Source organism: Cataglyphis hispanica, chromosome 5 (genome assembly GCF_021464435.1).
Source record: "Cataglyphis hispanica isolate Lineage 1 chromosome 5, ULB_Chis1_1.0, whole genome shotgun sequence".
In the NCBI taxonomy this organism is placed as follows: domain Eukaryota; kingdom Metazoa; phylum Arthropoda; class Insecta; order Hymenoptera; family Formicidae; genus Cataglyphis; species Cataglyphis hispanica.
In genome coordinates this window covers 1,373,630-1,400,765 of record NC_065958.1, presented here as the reverse complement: position 1 = coordinate 1,400,765, position 27,136 = coordinate 1,373,630, and the positions used below count along the sequence as shown (strand labels likewise).

At 34.9% G+C, this 27,136-nt stretch overlaps 1 protein-coding gene across 3 annotated transcripts in view; it reads left to right on the top strand.

Moving 5' to 3' along the window:
• The window catches only part of LOC126849779 (RNA-binding protein Musashi homolog Rbp6), a 590,853-nt gene extending 563,717 nt beyond the window's left edge, over positions 1–27,136 (top strand). For 2 of the 3 annotated variants that reach the window (XM_050592006.1, XM_050592008.1), the window contains 5 exons: positions 19,668–19,772; positions 20,801–20,866; positions 24,661–24,938; positions 26,130–26,194; positions 26,593–27,136. In XM_050592006.1, coding sequence (XP_050447963.1) covers positions 19,668–19,772; positions 20,801–20,866; positions 24,661–24,938; positions 26,130–26,171 — 491 coding nt within the window. In that variant the 3' untranslated portion in view covers positions 26,172–26,194; positions 26,593–27,136. The remainder of the gene's footprint in view (positions 1–19,667; positions 19,773–20,800; positions 20,867–24,660; positions 24,939–26,129; positions 26,195–26,592) is intronic. The other variant, XM_050592007.1, reaches the window with a different exon arrangement.

The following is a 27,136-nucleotide window of genomic DNA, read 5'->3' as shown; positions in this document are numbered from 1 at the left end:
GCGTCGCGTTATTTATTATTTATTACCCCCAGTATCGCAACGCGCACTTTAGATAGCAATATCGAGTGCCGAGGACAATCGATGGCACTCCTCCGAAAACATTCCTCTAAACGCGGAATATTTCTATTCGTATTCGATTCGATTAGAGGGAGGGAGAATGAAAATAGGAGAGAAAAGAGAGACACGAGAGTTTTACACGCTCGCGATTCGCGTATGTATATACACGCGAATCGAAACTCAGTCCTTTCAGAGTCGGGAGGGGGAGGGGGGAGGGTTGGCCGGGCAGCTGCGGCGAAGCGGAAGGGTTGCGTGGGTAGAAAGGGGGTGGTAGCAGAGGCGCACCGTCGTATTTCACAGTCATTACCGTAACGTGTTACCGTGCGCGCTCGTTGCGCCACGCAATAAATCGTCGGTTACCGTTACTATACCAGTGGATGGAAGGAGTAGGGGGCGGGCGGGCGGGGGTGATGGTGAGGGGTGTGAAGGGTAAGGGAGATGAACACGAGGGGGAGGGGTTATTGTGGCACCTCAACCTGCCGCCGTTTCTACTAACCGCTCGCAACAATCGCGATCTCCTTCCGACTCTTTTTGCGCTTGAATCTTTCCTGCCTTTTCCATTCTTTTTATAAACGCAAGCTAATTTCATTCTTAAATTCCGAGTAATTATTCATGAGGCATTAGAATACTTTTTTTTTCGTTGCAGATGGTAATCATTTTCGTTTATATACATATATTTAATTATACGACTTTTAATATTTAATTTTTTTAATATTTAATTAATACATTTCTATCACAATTTTCTCTACAATTGTTTTAAAATAACAAAGGCTCAAAATAATTATGTCACTCTTTAAAATTTAAAGGCAAATAATGAAATATACTTGCGCGCACATCGCGTTTTGATTAAAATAGTTTCTTTTCGTGTAGCAATTATAGAGGAAATATTATTTCATAATTTTATTCATGTTTATTTTTTATAAATTATTTAAAACATTTATAATTTTTAAAATATAGAGATGCTTATAATATATATTTAAAAAGTATATATATTAATTGAATAAAATATATATATATATATATATATGCATTGTTTTTTTAAATAAATATCACATGAAATATAAGTATGGTACCATAATATTTTATTTAGAATGACCAGATCTCTCTACGATCTGCGTTCATCGACTAATTTTTTTATTTTGTCTCAACACTATATATTGTATATCTAAGAACATTGTGATGCAATGTATGGGCAATTGCATGATTGCTCAAATACTCACATAATATTAATTCCGCGAGAATCTCGATTCGCGTTACTTTGGAGAGCGCGTCGTTACATTTCATCGCGAAACCGTGACGGATTTTTCTTTTTTTTTTTTCTCCCTTTTTATTTCCGTTTTTGTGCTTCTGGCCTTTGTTTCGTTCCATCGACGGGCAATGCACATAACTCTCGTACACTTTCCGCTTTCCGCTCTCTTCCATCGTTTCGGTCTTTATTCAATGCGAACAGCCTCGCTTCCATTGGCGAATTCAAGCCGCGAGTAGATACCGCCGGAAATAAAACCTGCCGAACGGGTGGGAGTAAAAGGGTGGGAATGATTTGAATTTCAATTATTCTTGCGAGCGAGATACTACAGTTTCTTCGCGGATGCGCGTGAATTGATTTGGTTTGTCTTAAATCTTAACGAGTACGACGAAAAAGAGTCACAGATCCGATACAACGATTACAGTTTGCAACAGCTGACAGGAAATAACGAGAAGAAAGTAGATGTGTATTTAAATGTGAATCTACGTGGTGTGCATGGTTTATTACCGCAAATATTTTCGCATCTATAAAAAATTCTCTAATATACAATCATCTACTTTCTTTTTAATATTTTATATTAACATGTATGATTATGTGCGACAAATGCTAATTATAAAAATATTTATAACTGGATAAAACGACAGGGGAAAATATTGTATTGTCAACGACTTAAATATTATATTTTAATCTTCTTATTGTTATTTATTCCAATGCCGTTCGCAGAATGCATAAATTTTGAATGTTGCGAACACAAAAACTTTGCACGAAAAAAATATATTGCTAAAAGTGGTCGGAATGATTCTATGGAACGTAGGATTAATGCCGAGTCTTTTCGAGCGCGCGATATCGGGCGCCAATTGCTCTTTCTCCTACATTCGCGCGCCGACGAGAGATATATTATTTTCTACGGATCGTGTATCTCTCGCTGTATTATATATATAAGTATAAATATATATATACACGTAAACCGTTGTACATATCGTTCCGCGAGGCAAGGCTAAGGTAATACGTTATAGTTTAAGGAAAACCTCAACTCCGCGCTAAGAATCCCAAATATCCGAAGCTTATATGTAACGGCGTGCCGTTTCGGGAAATTTACGATATCGCCGTCATGCGAGAGAGACACATGCAGTATATATACGGCGGCACCTGCTCGCGCCCGGGTTAACACAAATGCAAACTCGCCCTCTCGCAACGAGAGTTGCGTACAAACATGTGCGCGCACACAAAAGCGCACGAGAAATTTCGCTCCGCAAATGCACTGGGTCACGAAAGTCTACGTACATCCGAGGAAACTTGAAGAAAGTGTCAGAACTGATGTAAGGTCCTGCATTTTTGGAAAAGTATCCATGTTTCACTAGGAACAAAATCGAACCTCGGAGATAAATGCATTGAACGAAGAAATATATGAAATTAAATATAGCAAAATATCGTTAATGCTCTCCCGTCAATCTTTTATCGATAAACTCTACACATATATAATTATTTTATATTTTATATTTTGTGTAAATATATATTTTTCTCTCTTGCAAATGTATTTATGAGTATTTTCTATTAAATTCTTGTGAATTTATTATTTTTTATAAAATACATTAAATTTAATAGACATAAATAGATATTTAAAATAATGGTGTGGAAACTAGCATCTTTATTCTATTATTATCTCACGTTAGTTTTGTATATTTTTGGAAATATTTCCTCTCCCGTATAAATAATATATTTAATAACTTTTTATTATTCTTTAATATTTTTTAATTTTTTTTCTTCCTTTTTTTCCGCAAGAAAATCCCCCGTTTCACGTATAAATTTATTTTATTCCATATCTCAATACTCTCGGCAACATCTTGTAAATACGCGCAATTGTACAGTCATTTATTCACATCGCATATTATGTATACATGATATAAATAAAAAGAAAAACAAACAATATAAATAAATATAAATATATATGTATACAAAGTGCGGAGAGATAATATATACAGGAACGGGTGATGTAAATTAATGTTGCTCATATTTGTTGAAATACGAGAATTGTCTTGTGAATTATTAATGGAATATCATTTATTTCTACGATGTATAATGATCATTCGTGATAAATATGGAATCGCTACGATTAATATAATACGCGGCGCTATTTGTCGGGTCAATTTTTATTGTTCGTTATTAGAACCACCATTGGATCTCACAATATTTGTAAATGCATTTGCAGCATCTTTATAGACACGAAATGCTAAACCTGGCTCGACAAATATTGCGTAGTTGCGATAAACAAAGAGTTTGCATCTTGAAAATTTTAAATGCAAAATCCCAATTTCAATACAAATTTTTCTCCGATATCGTTCTAAATCTAAACGATTCAATGCGCGTATATGACAAATTTATAATTCGACATATTATGAACCGACATTTTCACGCGCAAATACATTCCGATTTTTACAATCACGTGATAAAATTAAACTTTATTTATTCTAATATTCTGAGTTATAATGCTCAGAGTATTTATGTGAAATAAAAATTTGCACGCTATCATATCCGTTTTTTTTATTGAAATGAAAAAATTGCTGTATAAAATAATATTTGCGTAAACTAACACATTTTTATGCATTTTAAAAAATCCTTGAAATTAATATTTAATTGTATTTTCTTTGATTATTTATTGCTATATGTTGAAAGTATTTTGAATTATCTCATAATGAATAATTCTTGTTAAAATCGCCTGATGATAATTTTGTCGCTTGGAATAACCCTTCGTTGTTAACATAAACCGCACAAGTTTTGCCACCTTATATACGTCACGTCAGAGTGAGACATCACCGCAAGGTTATCATCGAAAGGTTAATCCGAGACTGTATCTGTGTGATATTGTGTGCAACGAGCAAAATATTTTTATTATCGATAACCGTCGAGAGCCGATTCTGAATTTTGCCACTGAAATAGTCTGTTCTCACGTGAATCGCTTGACCGGAAATTAAAAAATGTTCACAGACGCATGGCTGGCAAACTCTGTGGTCCTTCGTCAAGCAAAGCGTCGCCTGCCTCTACCCCCATTCCATTAGGTACTGCGAAACACAAGATTTTAAAACGAAAAGAGAACACGACACACACACACACACACACACACACACACACACACACACACACACACACACACACGCACGCACGCACATACGCATCGTATATCGATATACACGAATACCATCGACAGAAATATCTCGCGCGAAAAAGTGCTCGCCCTCCTGCAAAAGCATTCACTCTCAAGCAAACAGGAATGAAGGAATGGCAAGGAAAGAAACGGGTAAACGCGTAAATGCCGAGGCAAGAGGAAAGAGAGAGAAAAAAATAGGGCATGCAGAAGAAAAAAAAAAAGACATGGAAGTCAAGCGACAAGATTTAATGGTTCTTCGATAGAAATCGAGTGCTATCCAACTTCTCTCTCTCTCTCTCTCTCTCTCTCTCTCTCTCTCTCTCTCTCTTTCTGTTCCTCCACTTTGTCTTCTTCTTCTCGTTCGCGTAGAAGTAGACAGATTCCTTCGTCGTTAATTTGAAAAGCGCCTGAGAATGAAGATGAGCGTTCATCCGAATCTATGTGATGATGCTCAACGGCAAGGCTACTTGCATCGCAAAATTTAACGAATATTGTAAAATTCAATTCCTGTGAAATGAATCAATGCGCAAAGCCATGCATTGATAGATGCATTATCGAATTAAGGAAATATAACGAAAATAAATATATTGAAATAACGATAAATTAATTAATATTTTACATGATTATTATAACAATCGATTATAATATATAAAAATTCAAGTTTTCACTAAACCGTTTCAAAAATGGAATTGTCGCAAATGTCAAATTGACGTATCGTGAGGTAGCCTTGTCATCAACAACTATCGCCTGTGGTGAAAACGTAGATATGATTAGACACAGAGGTCATGCCGAGATAATTCTTACCCCTTCATCACAGTGCGTGTGTAGGGGGAGGGGATGTAGCAGCTATATTAAACTTACACAAAACACGCGGTACAACAATAAATTGATGATATCCAAGGAAGATGTCTTAATGCGAAGTTTTAATGAGCCATAATAAGAACGCAAGTCAGATTATGGCTCTTCGTAGAAAATTAACGATTATTAAAGACCACGGTCTGTTTTACTCCCGTGCTTCCTTAGAAGGCCCCCCTTCCTGCAATCTTCTTTCCATATTCCTATCCTTTGTCGGTCATCATTCTTTTCCATTCGCATTAAACTTAACGCGTTTCTCTCACGTAGATGTTGATCTCACGTAGCGATTCAAGATGTAGCCACGTTCTATGTAATCTCTAAGCTAAACACTTTAATCGAAAACACTTAGCGTAGGACATATATACGTAGGTATAACGATATAGACGTTTCCGAGTGCTTCGATTACGGCGCCTTGTCGAAGCGACGCGCGTCAAAGTTATACCACAATATTTGATAATAACCCCGAAATTCGTCGCCAACCATTATAATCGATATTATTCAACGAAGGATTGTACGCGTGATTCGTAACGATGCTAAAGTTGCAATAATCGTCTAAAGTTGAATTGCATACAAATTAAATTGTCAGTAGTACCAAACAAAATGAAATAACACATATTTCACTGTAGTCTAAAACAGTTTTCTCTCTCCAAATAATAATTTCGCAGTATTTTAATATGCGAAGTAATATCCTGCCACTAGCAAATATATTTTTTATCGCAGATTCGTTACCAAATCTTGCAGACGATCTTTCTTTAGCTAAAATATAACGACGTGCGGGTAGAGAAACGGGACAAGGACATTTATCATGAATTTTTCTATTTCAAGATTAAATATCTTGGCAGCAGGAAATTAAATTTTTACCAAGAGATAGCTTATCATGACATAAATTATTAAGGCAATGATAAAGAAGAAGAATCAGTTGAAATAAACTGGAAAGAGAAGTGAATTTCAAATAAATGATTTGCACGTTCCACACAACACACGTCGTATATTTGTCGACTATAAAGTTATTACACAGGAGGATTAAAATGCATCGCTCAAATGCATCGCGAACAAGGTGCCGTTGTCGTGGCACGTGACTATTAACCAGAAAAAAAAAAAAGTTACATATTGCTAAATGTAGAATAAGGCATAAGTCGAGTTAGGCGAAAGTGAAACGTCAGGAAAAAAAAAAAAAGAGTACCGACCCTCGTAGGAGAGAGATTAGCATCGAAATAAGCCGCACAAGGACCGTTGGCCATTTTGTGCTTCTTGTTATTATTACACCGTTAAACTCATTCCAGGCCTTTCCGAAGTTCCGCATTTCCGTCCCTCGATAAAGTGTCAGGGAAGCCCGGAAGCAAGGACGACACGAAACGCAATTAAATAGGTTTAATACATTTAATGCGATAGAAACAGTCGGGTATAATCGGGGATTTACATTAAAATCTCTGTGTATTAATTATACTCTCTCATTACACGTTGCATTTTTTAAACACTTTTATTTAATTAAAGTAACATTTTAAACTGCGCGCGCTCGCATACGGAAGATAAGAGAGATTAATTTTAAGGACATTAAAGGTATCTTTAAAAAGAAGAAGAGTGGATTATAATGCACGCGCGAAAATCGCAATGACACTTTGTGCTTTCATGTTGCTGCACATTGCACGCATACATTTACCTTCCAACGTAATGAAGATTAAGATTAATTAATTATAGCGCGGATTTATTAACGGTAAATAGGGGAGACGCGCGAGTGTGCGGTAATGTCGCCGCGCTAATTCCTTCGCCTTGCTTTCTCGGTTTCCCACCCCTTGCCACCCCCTTGCTGGCCCGCATCCCTCTGGCATTATTCCACCCGTACCGCAACGTATAATACGTTCGAGAGCTGTGATCGAGTTTGGATTCCGTTGTGTGTTCTCGAGTTTGTCGTTAATGAAGATCCTACGAACCCATACCGCACGTATGGGGGTATCCGCACGATCGCAGGGCGAGAAAATGAAAAAAAGATAAGACGTGTGTACGAAATATATGTTACGATAAGTCTCGCGCGCATAGAAGAGAGACAGAAAGGCGACGAGCGAATTGTCCGTCCTCGTCCCCCTAAGGCGTTATGGAGATTCATGAAGAGAGCAGCCAGATTTACGCTCGTTCCCGCCAATTGTCTCGCTGAAACTATGGCCGATAACATAAATTGTTAAAGGTTTGCATTCACGTTTTAGTTTAGTGCCGCGTTTAGGCGTAAATGTAGCTGCCTAATTTTCAGTTATTTTTGCCTCATATAAAAATTGCATCTAACAACATTAGCATGAACCGTAACATTTAACGTTATGAATATATACCGGTGTTTTTATCGATGTGAATCCATGACTTATAAGAAAGTTTGCATTTAATGTTATTTCGAGAATTGAAAATTAAATAATCCTTCATTGTGTTCGTCTAATTTTAAAATTTGTTTGCTTAATTATACAGGAAATATGCATTACCTGCAGTTATCTACTAAATGTCAGGCAGTTATATTTAGCGCTAAATGCGCGATATGAATGCAAGCTTGAGAGTTTGCGAGCGGGACAATTGAGTGGCGGAAGTGAGCCAAACCCAAGAGGAGACACTTATGTCCTGAGCTTATACATTTGTTAACGACAGGATGCTTAAATAATATTATTGATACTTTTATGCGCGGCTGTAGTTCGCTCGCGTTAACGTCCTATCTGGAAACAAAATTTCGCGATATAAATATATTCTTCCTTATTTACTTGGCAAATTTCACTTGATCCGCTGATACCGTGATATATTCTCGCGTAAAGATTAAGACAAAACCGTGAAAATTTTCTTTGCATTTTCCCAGAACGGCGCGGTTAACGTTATCGAGCTATGGTCCGATTGTTGCTATTCGTAAGATTGTTGTTAAATCACTATGATCGCGCGTGGATAAAAATAATACTTTGGCCTGATCCCGAGAATGACTCTCACAATGCCATTTGCACTCACAGAGATGATCTGATGATGCTGAACCGCATGCCACGCAAGATTACTTGAAGAACATCGCTATGAATAAAATATTATGAAATTAAAAAGCAATTGGACAACGTTAAAAAAATATAAGGAAATATACCGTCCAAGATAATACAACGTTTGTGAGAGCAATATATGGCGCAATTTTGAAGCCGATTGACTCGCGGGTTATGCTTGGGATTGAATTAAAACGTCAATTAGGGATTAGGAATAAAAATGAGAGAGATTTAATATTGATTTCGAAGTAAACAGGAACTTCTCTAATATATTTATTAATCCCTAAGTACCATGGTGAAAAATTCTAATATACCAATATTTAATATATAATAATAATTTCCGCAACATACTTTTTTTTAATTAAATTATCGAAAATCAATTTATAAATAATTTCTATATCATTTTTCAATTTAAAAGAAAAATTATTTAAAAAAATCTACAATAATTTCAGATACATTAATCTAGCAAAAGAGGGAATAATCTGGTGGAATAAATAAATTGTTTGAAATTGCATGCAATCATGGTACTTATAGATTGATAATGCCTGGCAATTTAATGATCATCTTTTTGTATTCCAATATATCGCACACTTAGAATATTTATATTTCTTAAATTCAAGCAGACAAGCTTTTTTTAAATTAAAGTTATCGTATAAATGAGATTTTTACGACTTGCTGAGAGAATCTCTTCAAGTTTTCTTGCACGCGAAATCGTCTTATTCGACAATCGCCACTCTTTCTTAATGCGTAAGATTTCGTACGGTATAGAATCATGCTTCCGACGTTGCTCCTTTCCTCGGCTTGCGCTACTATACGCGCCTTAACAATAACATACTCGTGAAAGTAATTAATTTATCAGGCGATCGATGAGGGCTCGGACGATTTATTAAGCTACCAACGATAAGACGCGATGAAGAGAGAACTTGCAACCACTAAAGTTTTGTAAATGTCTCATGGGTACTGAGTAACGTAACACTTAATGCCCGTCAGAGATCGCTCTGGAACTCAATGACAGAGTTCACTCACTCACTCACGCACGCACGCGCGTATACGTATTAACGCCGCCATATAACGATTCTCTAAAGCTCTATTATTATAATGATTAAGGATTATAAATAATAAATGTCTGTAACAAATAAAAAGTACCACGCAATGAACGAAAAAGTAGATAAACTTTCTCGATACTGTGTGTTGGAAGAAGGGATAGAAGAAAGACGAAGTAAACCAAGTTCCCTTTTATCGAGGCTTGAGAGAATATTCTGTTTGCCCTTCTTGCAGCACGACATAGTGGTGTAACATGTTTGAGTTTCTGCTATGAGCTAGGTGTCACCTCATACGATCAGTACAATTTGATCTGCCATTTTATAAAGAACGATTGATGGAGAAAGCATACATTTAAAAATTCTAAAATTTTGGAAATTATATATAATTATTATTTGTATTTACATTGAAATTATACTTATAAATATTATACATTTAAATTCATGTTTGAAACGATATACTGATACAAACACATATATTTTTCAACACAATTTAAAATTAAAAATTTAAATTATGTATATATGTATATATAATTTGAATTTAATTGTGAACTTGTAATTATAAAAAGATTTAATCTATGGAAACCACATGCCTTAACCAATAGGGGATTACAGAAATTGCAATTTTATTAACGCGCAAAATGAACATGAAGTAGAAAACAACTCTTTATTTATAAATGCGATATGTATAGAATGCACGGTGCTGAATTAAATATGTCGTTATTATGTTTATAATTAGTTCGGAAATTTTAAAACTTGACTTTTCTTTAAAGTAGCAAAAAAAAACTATAAATACAGAGATATATGAATAATTATTACATTTTACATATTTATCGTATACATATAAAAAATATGAGTAATTCTATTATAATAAAAGAAGAAAACAATTTAAATTTATTAATAATTTATTTATGAATTTATTCATATTTAACTACACAACCGCATGAAAGTTAATCCAGCACCAAGTTATCCAAATCGATAGATGATAAAATTATCGCGTATATTTAATTATCGCGTTCTCGACAGAAATTTCTACATCATATAAGATCGGTGATGTCTCTTGTTGGGTAGGAGCGGTCGTGTACCGCGCAGTGGGGCCAAGGGTAGGCCGAGTGTCCGTGAGCCCCAGCGGGGGTTGCACCGGTAAGCTTCAACCCCAAAGTGCCAGGTTGTTCCACCAAGTTCTCGTGTTCTCGCTCGTGTTGACGGTAACCGTAATCCGTAGTACGTAGTACATACCCAGATTCCATACCCACACTCATACATTACACAAACATTACACATATTCAATTTACAACAAACACCAATTAAGATTATCAATTATATTATTAAGATTATATATAAATCAACAATTTTTTTCTAGATTATATAAAATCGATGACGAGTCTGAGCCGTATTGTATCTCACTAGTTTTGATTTTCCATACTTTAAAAATAATTAAAAATAATTTGATGTCCTTTAATTGAAAAACTTGATATTTTAAATTGGCATTATGTACGTGAAATTATTATTTAGATTATAAAAAAAGCACTTTTTTAAATATATTTCTAATATTTTAGTTATTGTTTTCTTAATCGATATAATTGTTATAGCACTTAAATTTTTTTATTATAATATCAAAATGTGAAATTAAAAGTTTTTTCTTATTAAAATTGTTACATACCGTATTCATTATTTATCGACAAATGCCATTATATGATACAATAATTTCATTTGTGGAATTAAAGCTATTACAATAAATTCTTTTCATATACCTGTATGCATAATAATTAAAATCAATTATTTTTATATTAAATAAGAATTGATATCTTGTTATATACTACTCTCTCATTTTCTTACACTTTTTACATTACTTAATTTTAATTGACATATCAAACATCTCTGTCACTCTGTTACTATCTAGTTACTTTAGGTATCCACTAGTTCAAGTATTGTCATCGATAGTATTTATTATTGGATTGGTTGAACTTTTCGTATACAGATATATACACACATATATATTTTATACGTATATATTCTTATGGAATGCTTAGGAAACAGAGAACCGTATGTTAGTTGTGCATCCGTTGTTCGTTGTACCGCCTACGCGATTTGTATTTTTCTCGTCTACCTTTTAAATACATCGATTTACATAAGAAAAATGCACTCGCTTATATTTGTGGCGGAAATAGAATGTGCATTATTAAAATATCCGCGTAAAATGCCACTTTTTTTATAACAGTTTAGTGTAACTTGTACGTAAAAAACGACGTTTTAAGTGTTATAGTTTTTCTGCAATTTTATAAAAATGTTTACATAAAAATTAAAGAATCTTATTAATTCTATAACTAGTATAAAAATTTACGGCAATCAACAGTTTCTTAATTTCATCATTTTAGATCTGTTCTGTCATATTAAAATGAATTTGCGTGTAGGTTGAGCATAGATTGTATATAAAATAATATATATCGTTTTTTTTTACGTTAACATTATATCTTTCATTAAATTGGGAATCGGATAATCGATGCTTTCAACAGGCGATTAAAATGAATTAATTGATTGTCCGAGTTTCATTATTATAAAAAAATAACCGCGTTATTTCATTACAACGACCTGAGATATTTTATTACATTACAATTTAATTACGGGAATAATTAGCTCTTCAATCGGATAATGCGATTGGCGAAGAGTAGGTATATCGAAGAAGCGATATAAGTCGCAGCCTTGTACGATTTCGCTGCAGCACTAAAAGTTTGTATTACTTTCTTAGCTCTATCTCCAGTTGATTCGTTTTCTGCACATTTGTTACACCGTATCTACCTTTTCTAATCTACTTCAAAGCCCTTTCTATTGCCATTTAACACGCTACGAAGTTGATCTTTAAAACCTAATTCGCTTCTTCGATAATTCTCCTGCCCGAAACAATTCTGACGATTGTGGGTACACGGGGGAGACGTTTAATCATGATTTTCAAATTTCTTTTTCTCAGATTGTTGTGTTCGTTCATAAACCGCCAGATTATTATCGAATGAAGAACAATCCGCTGAGATAGACTTTCACACGTATTTTTGATAAAAGTCTTTTGTGATATCCGTACGCGTGAGTCACTTATACCCTTATCATAAGTATTGAACCTATTTTCTGAAATATGTCAAGTTATTCAACGGAGTATTGATAGAGTTATTCGATATAATAATATCGTACTGTTTGGTATACACATTTCCCGGAGCGTCCTGCATATATAATCTATCGTATAAACAAGCAGCGGATTGCAATTCTGTGTTCTAAAAATGGAATCGGTGCACACATTGCTCAATCCATTAGAGGCTAGAGACGCCTGGGTGTTTCATATGGTAAATACGAGATGTTTTACGGTGCATTATGAAATTCTCGTATTTTTAGCGCATAAAATTATATGGATATATAGATAACCTCTGATCGGTCTAGGAGTCTATATCTATACATATACATATAAATAAATCGTATGTCATTTTACTTCATAGTATCTAGAATAGTTTACAAGTAATCGTAATAAGAACCATATTTGGTTCCCAATGTGGGTATATATACACACACATTTAAATCCTGTATCTCGTACTGATGTTGGATGACTGCCTAGCTCATAGTACATAGTTATATCCAGAATTTCTATCGTTTTATACTATCCGTATGAGTACTCGAGCCTCTAACATTAGTTTTCACTAGAACTTAGCCTGATGTCTATAGGTCTGTTTAAAAAAAAAAAAAATACGAAACATTTATGTGTACATTACGTCGCATGACAAGAGAATTGTTAGATCTTTTCCACGGAAAGGATTCTCGTTAAAATCGAGGCAAAGCCACGGCCAGTCATGAAACGCCGGAAAATCTCAATTTACAGAGCTTGTTTTAGAACTATCGATACCTCATACTTGGCTCGCATTCTCATCGTGTTTAGAGCTAATTGAGGTCATGAGATTTTCATCTCTCGCTGAAATATTAAAGGTGATTATATAAATGAATATAATTAGATTTACTATTATAGGTAATGCAACACAGAAATGAGAATGTGAACTTCTACCCTAATTAAAAAAAGTACATGGATATATTGATTCTTTTTTTTTTTTAAGTATCTCTTTACATTAATATTTATCTTTGATTGTTATTTTGCGCGTTGGTCAGAGCGACGTCTGCATGTATTCAGACTGGTTGTACGTAGTTCTAGTGAAAACTTAAATCAGTTTCGTGAAAGTATTTCCGCGCGGATCCATAGCCCGTGTCGAGAGTGTCAAAAAGCACTCTAAAGGGAATTATCTAAAATAAAAAACGAAATATTTGTTTGGATTTTCTCAAATATTATATGATTTATACATATATATTTTTCTTTATAATCTCTGAAGTATCTTTATTTTCGGGCTTTCTATTATTATGTTTCTAATATTGCGACACGCTTGAAATTGCTCATTACATTATGCGGCTATGGATCATTTTTTCCGTGAAATAAACGAATTCGAATTGAGTATTTCGAGTATTTTCGAGCAAAAAAAGGAGGGAAGGCAATTTCGGAACAAAATCATTGCCGAGATCGATGAGGAAGACTTCGTTGAAGATGCAGTTACCTAGGGGCGAGTAATCTATCATCTACCTACATTTATTATCTTATAGAAAATATCGTCATATATATAAAATGATTTTAATTATATTATATATTGTTATATTGTTCATAGTAAAAAACGTCTAGTTTAACCACAACGGGTCGATTGTTTATTTGATGGATTATAAGAAGAAACTTAAAATGGTACATTTATTTATTGAAACGGTGGCGAGATGTTATTGAACGAAGAAAATAGTGATTAAAATTAGATCCAGATCTTCCCGCAGTGGTACAAGAGTGTAGACGATTTAGATAAATCGAATTAAATGATTATATATATAGTCTCTGGTTAGAAGCAGTCTTGTAGTATAAAATAAGTCGTTGTTGACTAATCTTCGTAATTAACATTGATAGTAAATAATCTAGATAACGCTAAGATTGCCCACGTAATTTTCGATGCTAATTTTTACAGATACGAAAATACATTATTTCTATATCGACGTTTAGACGTTATATGCAAATACTTTAATATGATAACATTATTAAGCGCAAGACAAAAGACATTGTTTATATTACTCTGTCAATTTATTTATCGTAGAAAAATGTAGTTGGCAATTTTGGCTGATGTTCATAGGCTATAGTTACAGATCCGAGTTATAAAATAGTGTATCTCGAGCGACCGTAACAAGTATCTTCGTGTATGACAAAAGTTTTTTGAGTGTTGTTTGAGTTTATTAAAGAAATTACATCTATAGATAAAGTAGTTTCTTTCGAAGAAATTGTTAGAAGCGGTAAGGCGATTTGCTGCGATGCTTCGTCTACAGTTTCTACTTAGAATTCATAGAACAGTAGATAGAAAATTAGACATGTAGATAGAATAAGAGTGATTATCTTCTTCTGTGTGTTGTGTGTCCGTCTGTCAATTTCATTATCTCTTCCGATATTTCCTTGTACAATTGTACAAGCTCCCGTTCTATATTCGCGACTAGTATCCGAATTAGAGCCGATCATAAAATTTACTGCCCCAACATCATTATTTCTTCTGTCGTTTATTTAACCGCTAGTATTAAAGTGCTAATTAGAGTTAGCAGCGTGATATATACTGATGAGTACGTAGTTTAGAAACTTTGATCTGTCACAATGATATCTGTATATGTTTATATATCTGATTTATAACATATATGTATATATATATATATAAATTACGATTATTGCCCACATATAGCCTTAACACATGTGTGTAGTTTAGGACATGCTAACGATTCTCTGCCGCCCTGAAAATATTTATTATAATTTATTTTACTCACAATATTATTGAACAATTCCGTCGTTGCCGAGCATGGATGCGCGAATTAACGACTCACTGACAACCATCTTTAACTGTACGATGCTTATTAACAACAAGACTTATTAACAAACATGACTCGTTCAATGTGTTGCTTCGTCAAAAGTATCTATGCATTTCGCTCTCTTTCGTTATGGGAAAAATAGCAGCTTCTCGTCATGAGAGTGATCAAGATCTATGCGCTTCAATATGTGGCTGTTATGATGCAAATCGACACTATTAAGCATACGGAAATCATTTATAAGACTCTTCTTACACAGCAGTCTCTTCTATACTTGCGTTTTTGACGCATACGAACCGGGATATGAATAAAATGTTTTCAGGAACTATGACATTCCACAAATTTTCGTCGTAATTTACTGAAGAATACTAATGTTTATTTTTGCATTCCGCTAATCCTATCCGTTATATTAGATATCTGCATTATAAAATAATGTTGAATACTTAAATATATTCACTTAACTACTTCTTTCTATACACACATACCATCTATTTTTAATAAGGAATTTTGGAATAAAGTTTGCATTTATAGAGATGACTCGAATAGCATTTATTTAATTAATTATAAGGTATTTCTCGATTCTTTTCTTGATTAGACGAAAAAGTGGTGACACAATAGAAGGAAGATATTTTTGTTCTTATATTTTGCAATTATCGGTAAATTTGGTAGAAAGAAATCGAAAGAAAAAAAATTTCTAATAATAAAATTCTTACAGCAATACGAACTTTACAAGACGATCAATATTATTTTCTCAAGAGAGTGAGAGAGAGAGAGAGAGAGAGAGAGAGAGAGAGAGAGAGAGAAAGAGAGAAAGAAAAAGTGTACGGATATATGAAATATATGGAATATATTTTTTAAAGATAACAAGAACTTGTTAATAATTTCTACATTCGCAGAGTTTTATGTGTAATTTCTCGCTAGAGTCCTTCAAATTAGAAAGGGACTTATATCGAGATAAATTATCTCGAGAGAGATCCAGATTTTGATTTCGAAGCAACGGACGGAATTATCGCGAAATAGACGTATTGGCATGTCCTTTACGTGTCGGATAATTCTTCTTGGTAATCTTTGATTCATCCCTCGCCCTCGGACGAACTAAATTCTAAGTTGAGCGAGTGATTCTATGTCAGGATTTGGGACTCAAAACTCACACTATTCGGAGTCCCCTGGGTAGATTTCGCGCGGTGCAAAACCCTTATCTAAAGTCTCGATCGCGTTTACGTCAGCTGGAGATACACTCGAAATAGATGAACTCTTGGCCTAGATCCCTACGCGTCGGTCGTTTCGATGAACGGCCAAACCCGGGCAATAAGGATTTCTACGGACAGACTTACATTAGTGTGTGTACATTATATATATATATATATATATATATATATATATATATATATATATATATATAAGATACTGTGGAAGTTTTTATCACGTTTTTATCACGGTTAGAAAATTTTTGAAAAATTGTTGGAACTTGTTTATTTTTTTTACGATTTTTTTCTTGTTTTAAGTTGCAGTTTACTTAAAGTTTACTTGCAAAATAAAATTTTATCTACAACAATTTAAATTGCCATTTTTAATATGTTCAATTATTTATACAAGTATATAATATTCTGAATATATTTTAAAATGACACATACACACACACACATACATTAGCACTTGTCTAATTTATAATATTACATATGGAGTATTCTTGTAATATCTTTTTTATTTGGTTAATATATCACATCTATAAATCAGAAATCGCGACTTTGGAAGCACCTTGTATATACATACCTGGCTCAACTGTACATATGGGACCACATCTGTGTGTTTGTACGTATCGCTATTTTTGGCCGGATCGAGATACGACCCCAAGAGCTATCGGTACAGCCGTCGGTTGTCGCAAAATCCGGAAGCCGCACCCGTTTCGATGGCTGGACGTGCGGCCCCTTTCTTTTTATGAAACTTCCGATAAACGCCCGCTGGCAAGGATTTCCGTTTCATTCGTCAACCTGTCCAATCCGAGGCCATGCGCGACACACTCTCTTTTTCTTTCTCTTATATAAAAAGAAGTATTATTATTATATTTTTTTTCTCTTTCTCGTCATTACGTTTTTAATCAAAAAATGCGAATCATGGTGTGTGTGTGTGTGTGTGTGTAATTACGAAAGAGAATATTTTAATATAAAAATAATTATTAAATTGGAATTGTGTACGCTTGGAAATACGTAGATAATTTTCGTTATTCCAATTCAATATTCAAGTTGAAATCCAATGGAATACAATTCTTCCATATTACTATCTCATTTCTCTTTTATTACTATTTAATAAAAGCGTCCATATTCAGCTTCTTTATTTAGGCAATTCCCACTAGACACCATTCATTCATTCATATAACACAATGTAAATCGTCAAGTAAGGGCGGACAGATCTATAGAGTGCTTCCCCTTTAACTATAGCAGTTCGGAACTTCCGGTCAGAACACGTCGATATAGACAAGCCACACCATTAAGCTCCCTGATACCCCATACAAATCACGTCGATCCACGATTTATGGTCCATTCACCCTCTCTCGCAATCGCGTTATCAGTACCGATTGCGTGGCCAAAACGAGGCTTCTCCATGAAAACACGCTGTTGTGACAGTATAGAAGCGACAGTATAGACATTCCGTTCTCTCCTATTAACGGTACATCAAAAACGCGTTTCGATCTTTAACAATATATTGCCGATTACATTCTCAAATTATTCACGTATATTGTAAGTACAATTCGCACATTCGCTTAAGTATAATATGCAATTCAATTAAAATATATTAAGATTATACTCGTACTAAAATTTGTTGAATTGCTTCGTGTAAAGGTAAAATTCTGTTTTTTTTTTTTTTTTTTATATTTATATGACTTAACTTTATTTTTATGTGACTTAATTAAAAACATCAAAATTTTATTGAATATAATGATTGTGTATACTATCGATAAGTGGAAATGCATACTTTACTCTTCATTTTTTACAAATTTTGATTTATTTGCATCTTATGATTATAGATGTCAAGAGTGTTTAATGTGTAGTTACAATATATATAAAAATTATTTCGAGATTCATAAGTATATACAATTTTTTCAAAACAGAAATTGCCCAGCACTTTCTCTCTTTCTATCTTTTTTTTAACTCAATGTTATTCTAAATATTTAAATATTTTAAATTGCTTAGGAATAAAAATACACCCACGATTTAATTCGGTCTATAATTTATATAGTTTAACTAGATTACAGAATATCTATCCAAGAAGTGTCAACATTTTTGAGTGCTTAAAAAAAATCTGATTTAAATGAAAAATTTTTACATAAATAATATTTGCAAATATATTCATGAAGATTCTCAAAAATTACTAATATATGAAAGCCGTTATTTTTTAATTTAGAACTGCGGAATATTGCGATTACATTTTGCGCTTTGCATTTCTTACCAATACTGCCCATAATCGCGGTTATTCTTATTTTGGACTTAATATGTGTGATTCATGTAAAATTCACGACTTTTCGGATATCTTATGTCTTGCTACTAGGGAAAAAATGCTTTATTACGCTGAGAAATTAATCTTTAACATTTCATGACCGCCCATAGACATGAAAACATATAAGCTTTTATTCCGCTTTTATTGCTAGTCATTGCATTTTATTTGCATTCCAGTTTCTCTCCCCACATATATAATATGTTATGATGTACATATCATATATAATATCTACCAAATTGCGAGATTATTTTCACTCATATGTTGATATTAAACACGTTATTTAATATAATTTTCTTTTTTAATTTTTCTCAAAATGTTCATGTAATGCGTGACGATATGACGATTCATTTTAAAGATTATAACCTAGTTAAACTATTAACAATGCAAACAAAAAGGAGTAGCATTTAGTAATGTGCAAGTAACAATTTGTAGCGAAAAAGATGCAGATAATCGCATGAAAAAGCAAATAAGGTTTAGTTAATTTTTCTAATAATTAATTAAAATATATTTGTGTATGTACAGAATAAACTAATAAATAAAATTATCAATGAAATAGAAAATAAAGGTAAAACTGTAACTATTATGATCAAGATAAAAATAATGTGACGTTAGAGAGTTCGAAAATAATGTAAGAATAAATTTCCTAAATTATATTTAAATAATAATTTACGTACGGCATTATTTGAATTTGAAATGTTAACTATATTAACTATATCACGTCACGATATAGCATTTACACAAGATTAAGCGCGTTGAGATAGAAGATTATGAAGTACATATCTGCACATATCTTAGAGTGTATTAATTCACGCAGCACATTAACATATAAATCCACGTCTCCTTTTTGCCCCGGTAACAGTTCGCATTACAGATCATACTCCCCGTCCCCGTTTTTCTTTCTCATCATTCTCAGCCATCTTGTTGTTCTTTATTAATGTCAGGAGTGCCGGCGGTGTACTACCACGGAACAGGAAGTGAGAATGCAGGCCGCGCGTATACGGAGGCGCCGATGCAACACGTCCAACGCAATGCACTCCGGAAGAAATGTATGAAGTCGACATTCACTTTGCTCGAAACACACACCGAAATATCTCTTTCTTCGCTGTCTATCTCTCACACGCGCACGCACACACATGCTCGCGTACTTTTTTCCGCCATCATCGATCTTTCTCTTTCTCTCGCCCTTTCTCATTCTTTTTTTCTCTATCTAAAACAGAAATCCCATCTTCGCGAGCTATCGAAGTATAACCATTCCTCGAGGATTCTTCTCAAATCGTCCCGCCTCGTTTATCGCGTTTTGTACGTTTCTGCCTTCGTCTGTTGCGTACGGAAAATGCATATTAATACCAAAGTGCATTTCGATGCATCGAGTGCTACTCTAGGGAATCCCGTGCCGTAGTTTCGACGGCGATCGATACTCGTAGGTACTTCCATTATTGCCACAGCCAGTCGATGCATCCGAATCGAAACCGTAGTCGTGGCAGTAAACGCCAACGCGGTTTCGAGCATCCTCGCTCGATGGAGAAAGCTGATACCGTCGATACGAGCGAAAGCTTTCTAAGTGCCTTAGAGGAAACACCTGTCACACACTTTTCGGCGACGTATAGCGCTTCCGTTATACGTTTTCGATGTGTTTCCTTTCAACGCGTTTCAACACGCGCGAACTCATCCATCGAATGTAATTTTTCCGCGATAGAAGAGAACATGAGTGTTTAAGAGCTATTTTTCACACTTTAGTATCGAAGACGAGTGGCAGAAGGTACGCATACTCGAGGACCGTCGATATCCTCGGACGAAACTCGAGAAAACAAGAGAGACGATTGACAAAGCAACACATTCGGGAAAAATCACTGTTCTTTACGTCTGTTGTCCTTTCAGTCATCCATCGTCACGGCGCGCCATCATCACATTTCTGTTCTCCTTCTATTTTTTCATTTATTCATCTTTTTTTTCTCAATATATTAGATATTTCCAGACTATATTGTCGAGTGATAGTCGACGGAAATGAATATAGCGAAAGCATATATATGCATTGCAAGAGTAGTGCAGTTGTGACTGAAGTTTTATGTTTCAGTGGATCTAACCAATGGACAGCTCACCCCAAACAACAACACGCCCTTACTTACACAAGCGCTTTCTGGTACGTCTTAAAAATCTTTCTTCTCCTTGGCTGCGCTCTTTCTACTCGCTTCGTCGCGCTGCGATCGATTTACCCGGAAATGCAAACAATTTCGACTATGATAACTTTTTCATTAAATAGTCACGCGAGGTCGCGAGTAATAAAGATCGTGCGCTATTGTTCGCAATTAATAATTGCGATTGCTTGAACGAAATACTGCGATAAAATGTTGAAAACAATATTACGTTCGTATCAGCTTTTGCCATCTCATTTTAATATCATTTTACGGTGGTATTTTTGCAAATTGGATTCTGCTTGTAAGATGGACAATTTTGAAGAATTGTTCTTTTAATGTTTCCAATTTTACTATTTAATGGGCTGCTTAGTAGTTAGTTTTCACGAATCAATCTTCATTTACTGGAACAATGACAGTCGGACAGTAAGATTTTAGTCAGTTAAATCCATCATTTCGGAGGACCATTAAGGCGAGCAACGGAAAGCATGACTGATTTATTAGTAAGCACGATTATTTCGCATGACACTATTTTATGTAGAATCATTTTTGACAATAATATCTAATTATATAATAAATCTCTAACTAATTTACAAAAAATATGTCACTGATAATCAACGATAGTCGCTATACTCGCAATATTATCTATGAAATGCGAACAAAGTAAATGTATGTTGCTTAAAATTCTGTCAGATAATTTTCCGTTGAAAACCACCTTTATTTCGCGATAATTTTTCTCTCGCTAAAATATTCCTTCGCGAGGAGAAACATTGTCTTCGATCCTAACTAAGATACTTTCTCGTTGCTTCGCATCTCTTCATTTTCGCGTGATCGCTTCCTTCGCCGAAGACACGCAAGGAGAGAGAAAACGGAAGGAAAAAAGGAGAACGGTAAAAGAGAGGCGAAGGGGATGACGGCGTCCCTCAAGAGAAGTGTCGCACATGCGAGGGCGCCGAGATGCCGGCAGCGAAATACGCCTCGTACTTTTATTCCCTTCTTTTTTCCCCATCTCGAGAATCTGCCCCCGATCTGCCCGCCGTCGCGTCGTCGTGCCGTCCGCAATCTCCTCTCAAATAAATCAAACTTTTGAATCGCGCTCGTCCTCCCACGCGCCGCCGCCCTCTCTATGCCATGGCACCGGCACAAAACTTTGTAACCTGCCGCCATTGTCAAGAGTTTAAAAGCTGAATGGGTTTTTAGATTGTACGCCGGAGCGCTTTCGGTTTCCCGTAGCCATCGGACCCACTCTTCCTTCATCCCGACGTCGAGAGTTTCAAATTCTTCGCGTACCGCCCGCTTACGATCCCATCCCCCACGCTCCACGTCTTCCTCTTTCTTCTTTTTCTTCTTCTTCTTCTTCTTCTTCTTCTTCATTCTTGTTCTGGTCGACTTTTAACTCCTATCTCTGCTTTCTGTGGCCGCCGTTAATCCAAAAGTACGTACCATATGACATTTACGCGAGCTTTCGTGCGAACGCGATATACGGGATCGTTCAAGTCAGATGCATTAATCTCCGCCGCTTCTTATTGGCTATCTGTCAGAGTTTTTACGAGTGCTAAAGTTCCGCAATGCGAACGACGCGCAGAGATACTGTCCCGCGTGCGATACAGCTTTGAGCGTAACACGAAATAGTTTTACTACGAGAAAGAGATTTCGCTCCTTGTTACTTTTATTCGAAACTGTACGAAACAGGACAATTGCATTGGCAGGATTTAGAAAAAGACGTTTGAGAATAATTTTTTTATAAACAGCAATTGCATTAGTAGTTAATCCGTATCATTGTGCATTACATTGTGTATATTAAATATTAATCAAGTGTTAGTAGTAGTGTTGCGGTAAATATTTGTAAAGCTAACACACGTATTTTCTTTAACATTGTTTACGGAAAGTAAAGTATGTAATTGTTTGCTATCAAAGTATCAAAAAATTTAAAAATATTAGAAAGCATCATTCGATGGTCATTTATTTGAATCCAAAAAAGTTTAGATTTTGAGTTTAAAATTATTTTTAGCAATTTCTTCTGTTAATAATTGAATTTGATGCAAGAGAAAAGATAAGATTATCTTACGAAATTCTTCATGACAGATGGAAAATCGATTATCAAATTTCTTGTTTGCATTGCAATCAGCACGAAGAGTAAAATAACTTATTAATTAAATTTCTAACCCTCTTAGTTTTCTCAATAAATTCATTCAATATCAAAAGGCAGATAGACAGAGAAAGAAAAACATGTGCTTTCTGAAAATATTTAGGCACAAACACTTGATTTTGAATTTATTTTCTATTGCATTAAATTCCGCAATTGACCGCATCACAATAATTTCCCTTGCTTACCTTATTTATATATTCTCACGCGAGATCTTTTACTTCGACAGCTGATGAGAATGCGAAATTGGGTAAGTTTAGTTTGTGTCGCTTGGCTTACTTAATCGAATCAACCTTGTCAATCTTTATTCCGCTTTAATTTAACAGCACGAAGGAAAATTAGCGCATTTCTCGTGAGATCCATGTACGGATCAAACGCAAGAACGGTAACCGTAGTCGAAAGTCTGTTGTATCTCGTAAACTTCTCAAATCGATCGCCATCACTGCCTCGTGCGATTGCGTTGCTTGTCCCAGTGACCTGTTGTATGTCATATGTACACACATATACATATAAATATATATATATATATATATATATATATATATATATATATGTGCAAGGCGCTTTTTTTATTGTCTCTATGGTCGTACGTAAAGGCTGCCTTGCAATACGCTTCATGAGTGTCTTCTTTTATTCCTTCCTTTTTTTTTTTTTACGTTAATGAAATGCATTGCGAGAAAATTCGTTAAATAGACTCTATCCTTTTCTTTGTATTCAATGTGTATGTATCGTGATGTAAACGCAATTACGCGATCGTTAAACGCGGGAAACACATACACAGCTCGCGAAGTAAAGTGTAGACCAGAGATATTCATCGTTCATTTATGCACGAATGTGCGTGAGCTCGTTATAACAGTCACACTACATATAGTATATGAGTTAAAGAATCTTATCTCTAATGAGATTTAGCTAAAGCATACCGTTACACAACTGCAATGAGTTTGATATGAGTAAGCGGAAAGAGGCGAAAAAGCTAAAAACTCGGGGAACGCCAACGGAACAACGTGCCTCAGGTACTTGCATGGAAGATTCCTAAAACGGATAAGGCATGCAAAAGGCTCATATCGCTATCACGGGTAGAATGAATTAATCAAAATATTCACCTTCAATAATTGTCACTTAGATTTATAATTGTCGTGAAATGTCATAAGCTACAAAAAAATTACGAAAGTTAAACGCGATTTAATATCATTTATAACGCTTATGTAAAGAAGGTCTCTTAAATCTTTCACTTAATATCATTTGTATAACGCTTATATAAAAAAAGCCTCTTAAATCTTTTTAAATCCTCAACTATATACTATGATGTAATCGAAGCTCCGACGAGCGTTCGCTTTGTAATAAGAATTGTAGTGAAAAAGTATATGCAAGTTTTTAGTGATCAGCTGTTTCATTTATCATCAGACATTTAGTATAATAATGATCTAATATATAAAATGATGTAATTATCATTAGTTGAATCGATTATAGCAGTTATAACATCAAAATTTTGCCACAGTAATTGAGGATTTCATCGTAAATTGTTCCTTGATATTTCTTAACGCGCACACTCCGCGAAAGACGAGGTCGAGCCTCACCGAGGCTCGTCCTCGTCATGACGACGACCTCCGTTGCGATCGGGTTAAGAGGATGAACATTGACGCGGGTTCATTGCAGTGATGAACAACTACCAGGCGGCCGCAGCGCAGGCCGGATTCCCGCCGGCGTCGCCGCACGCGGCCGGCGGACACGGTGGGCCGCAGGGACGGTCTTTCCCGGCGGCCAATTCGCCGGGCCCGATTGACATGTACAGCTCGAGCGCCGCCGCCGCAGCAGCAGCCGCAGCCGCGGATTCCGCAGTCGCAAGCTACGTCCAGGCCGCAGCTAGCCCGCAGCCCCCCACGACCGCGTTCCCCGCGATCGCCGTATCCCGTGCCCCGCTCAACTACAGTCCCGTAAGTCCACTTAATGCTCCCCCTTTCTTCATCGGATCGGGCCCTTCCCGAAATAAATGGAACGAAAGCATGAAGAGCGTCAATATATTTGGCACTATCTTACTATCAATTTATATCTAGTTCATTGTTCAACGTCATAAGCTGCAAAGTTTTTTATACTCTGTAAAAAACAATCTGGTTGCCTTTCGTTTCGTAAATGTAATTTTGTGCTATTAACAATAAATAAAATTTCGTAGCTGACAGGAAGATAAGTGAAGAGATCAGAGAAAGTAGAGGCTAAATAAATTAAACAAACAATTATGAAAAAAAAAAAATAATTAAAGGAAGCTTTTACACAGTGTTTTATGATGAATGGAGGAGTTTGCTAATTAATTTAATAATTTTTTTTATGATTGATAAAATAAATTATTCTAGTAAAATCAATGATATTCCAAAATATTCGCATTTTTATATTTAAAGATTCGCATGCAAGAATGTGAGTAATGCATTTTACGCTGACAAAGTATTGCGAAATGAAAGAATTGTTTGACTATCGACTAAGCTCTTTATCGTTTCGTTCCATACTGCAATTTCACCAGTTTTATGCATCTCATGGATCTGATAAGAAGATATGAATAAATAATACCCTCTTGCAAAAAGTAAATTATGTTTAATGCGATCGGTTTATCTCTCTCAATTTTATAATCAAATTGCTTCCATGTACATATATCATTACGCTTTATACATCCTATATATTTTGATTCTACATTTTATAAATGTGCCTCTGGTCTGTATAGGTCTTTAATCAGGTATAGTATGATTTAATATAATTATTATCCTGACTTGTATCGAAAACATACGTTAACCCTTACCCTTAACTCTTTTTAAATTTATAAATTTTTCTAATCTACTATTCTCTACAATTTTAACATGTTTAACAATATTACTTGAAACTTTTCATGTAACATTATATCTTTCGCGCATATATATCGTCATTTATTATTATCTTTATATTATGTGCAATATTTTCGAGCAAAAAAAAAAGTAGCACAAGAAAGAGACTACAACCTTAAAGGCCAAGTACCGCAATTGCACGGTGCAATTTTTGGATATGCAGGCAAATATAAGGGTTAATCTTTGGCGCTTACCCTTGTATAATAATCATTATTTTTATGGAAAGGTTGATGAGACCGATATCTTGTGCTGTTTCAGGGCCCTTTAATACCAGCGGCGTTCACTAATGGCTACCATTGAGCCTTGTTAAGACCTAATAACAGGTACGTGAGCCATCAATATTTCAATGGAATATAGATTTTATTTTGAAGTAAAATTATTAGATATTCGCCAAGTCTAATGTATGAAATAGTTAGGTTTCTTTTTTCAATTTTATAATTTTTGATATAGCACTTAATATAGCTACGAAAATTTATGAGAAACGACTTTTTCTATGTGACAATAATAAAATATTAATAACAGCAATAAAATAAAACAAATTTTATTTTACGTATTCAAAAGATAATTATATGACCTAAACCGAATATGTTTTAAAAAGTGGATTTTGCATTCACATACATACATTTTTTGTTAGCTATATAAATGAATTCTGAATTAATTAAAATGACGTGTTGCAAGATAAACATCTAACTTGTTGAATTTTTAATATCTTTTCCAACAGAATGGACGAGACGGCAGAACGCAGCACGGTCGCCTGATATAATAAGCAACATGGACGACTTGAGGCAGCTAAACATAGTAAATGATCTCTGGACGAAAAAGAAAACATATACACACGTCTACTGCTAAATGATGATCGATGGTTGCGATACATTCAAACATGCATAACAGGAGGGAACGTTCAAGTAGGATTTAATCGATCGCAACTTCAAAGTCCAGATTGTGTATAAACAACCGGACAAAATATTACGCGAATATATATAACAACGCATTAAAAAAGAATTTAGAGCATTAGTTCAGTTATATAATTTAGTACAGTTGGACGCAACTGTAGATAGAAGGGGGAAAATTACTGAAGTACTGCTAAAGCAAGAGAAGAAAGCTGAAGCAACGGGGAAAACGTCCAGAGAAGATCATAGAAAAAAAAGATGACAGAAAAGCGACAGGAAGATTGACCGTCAGACGAAAACAGGAAGAAGGAACAACGCGCGCTGCAATATAAGGTAACTATGGCCGAAACTGCGTATTGACGCCAGCCCGTTCTC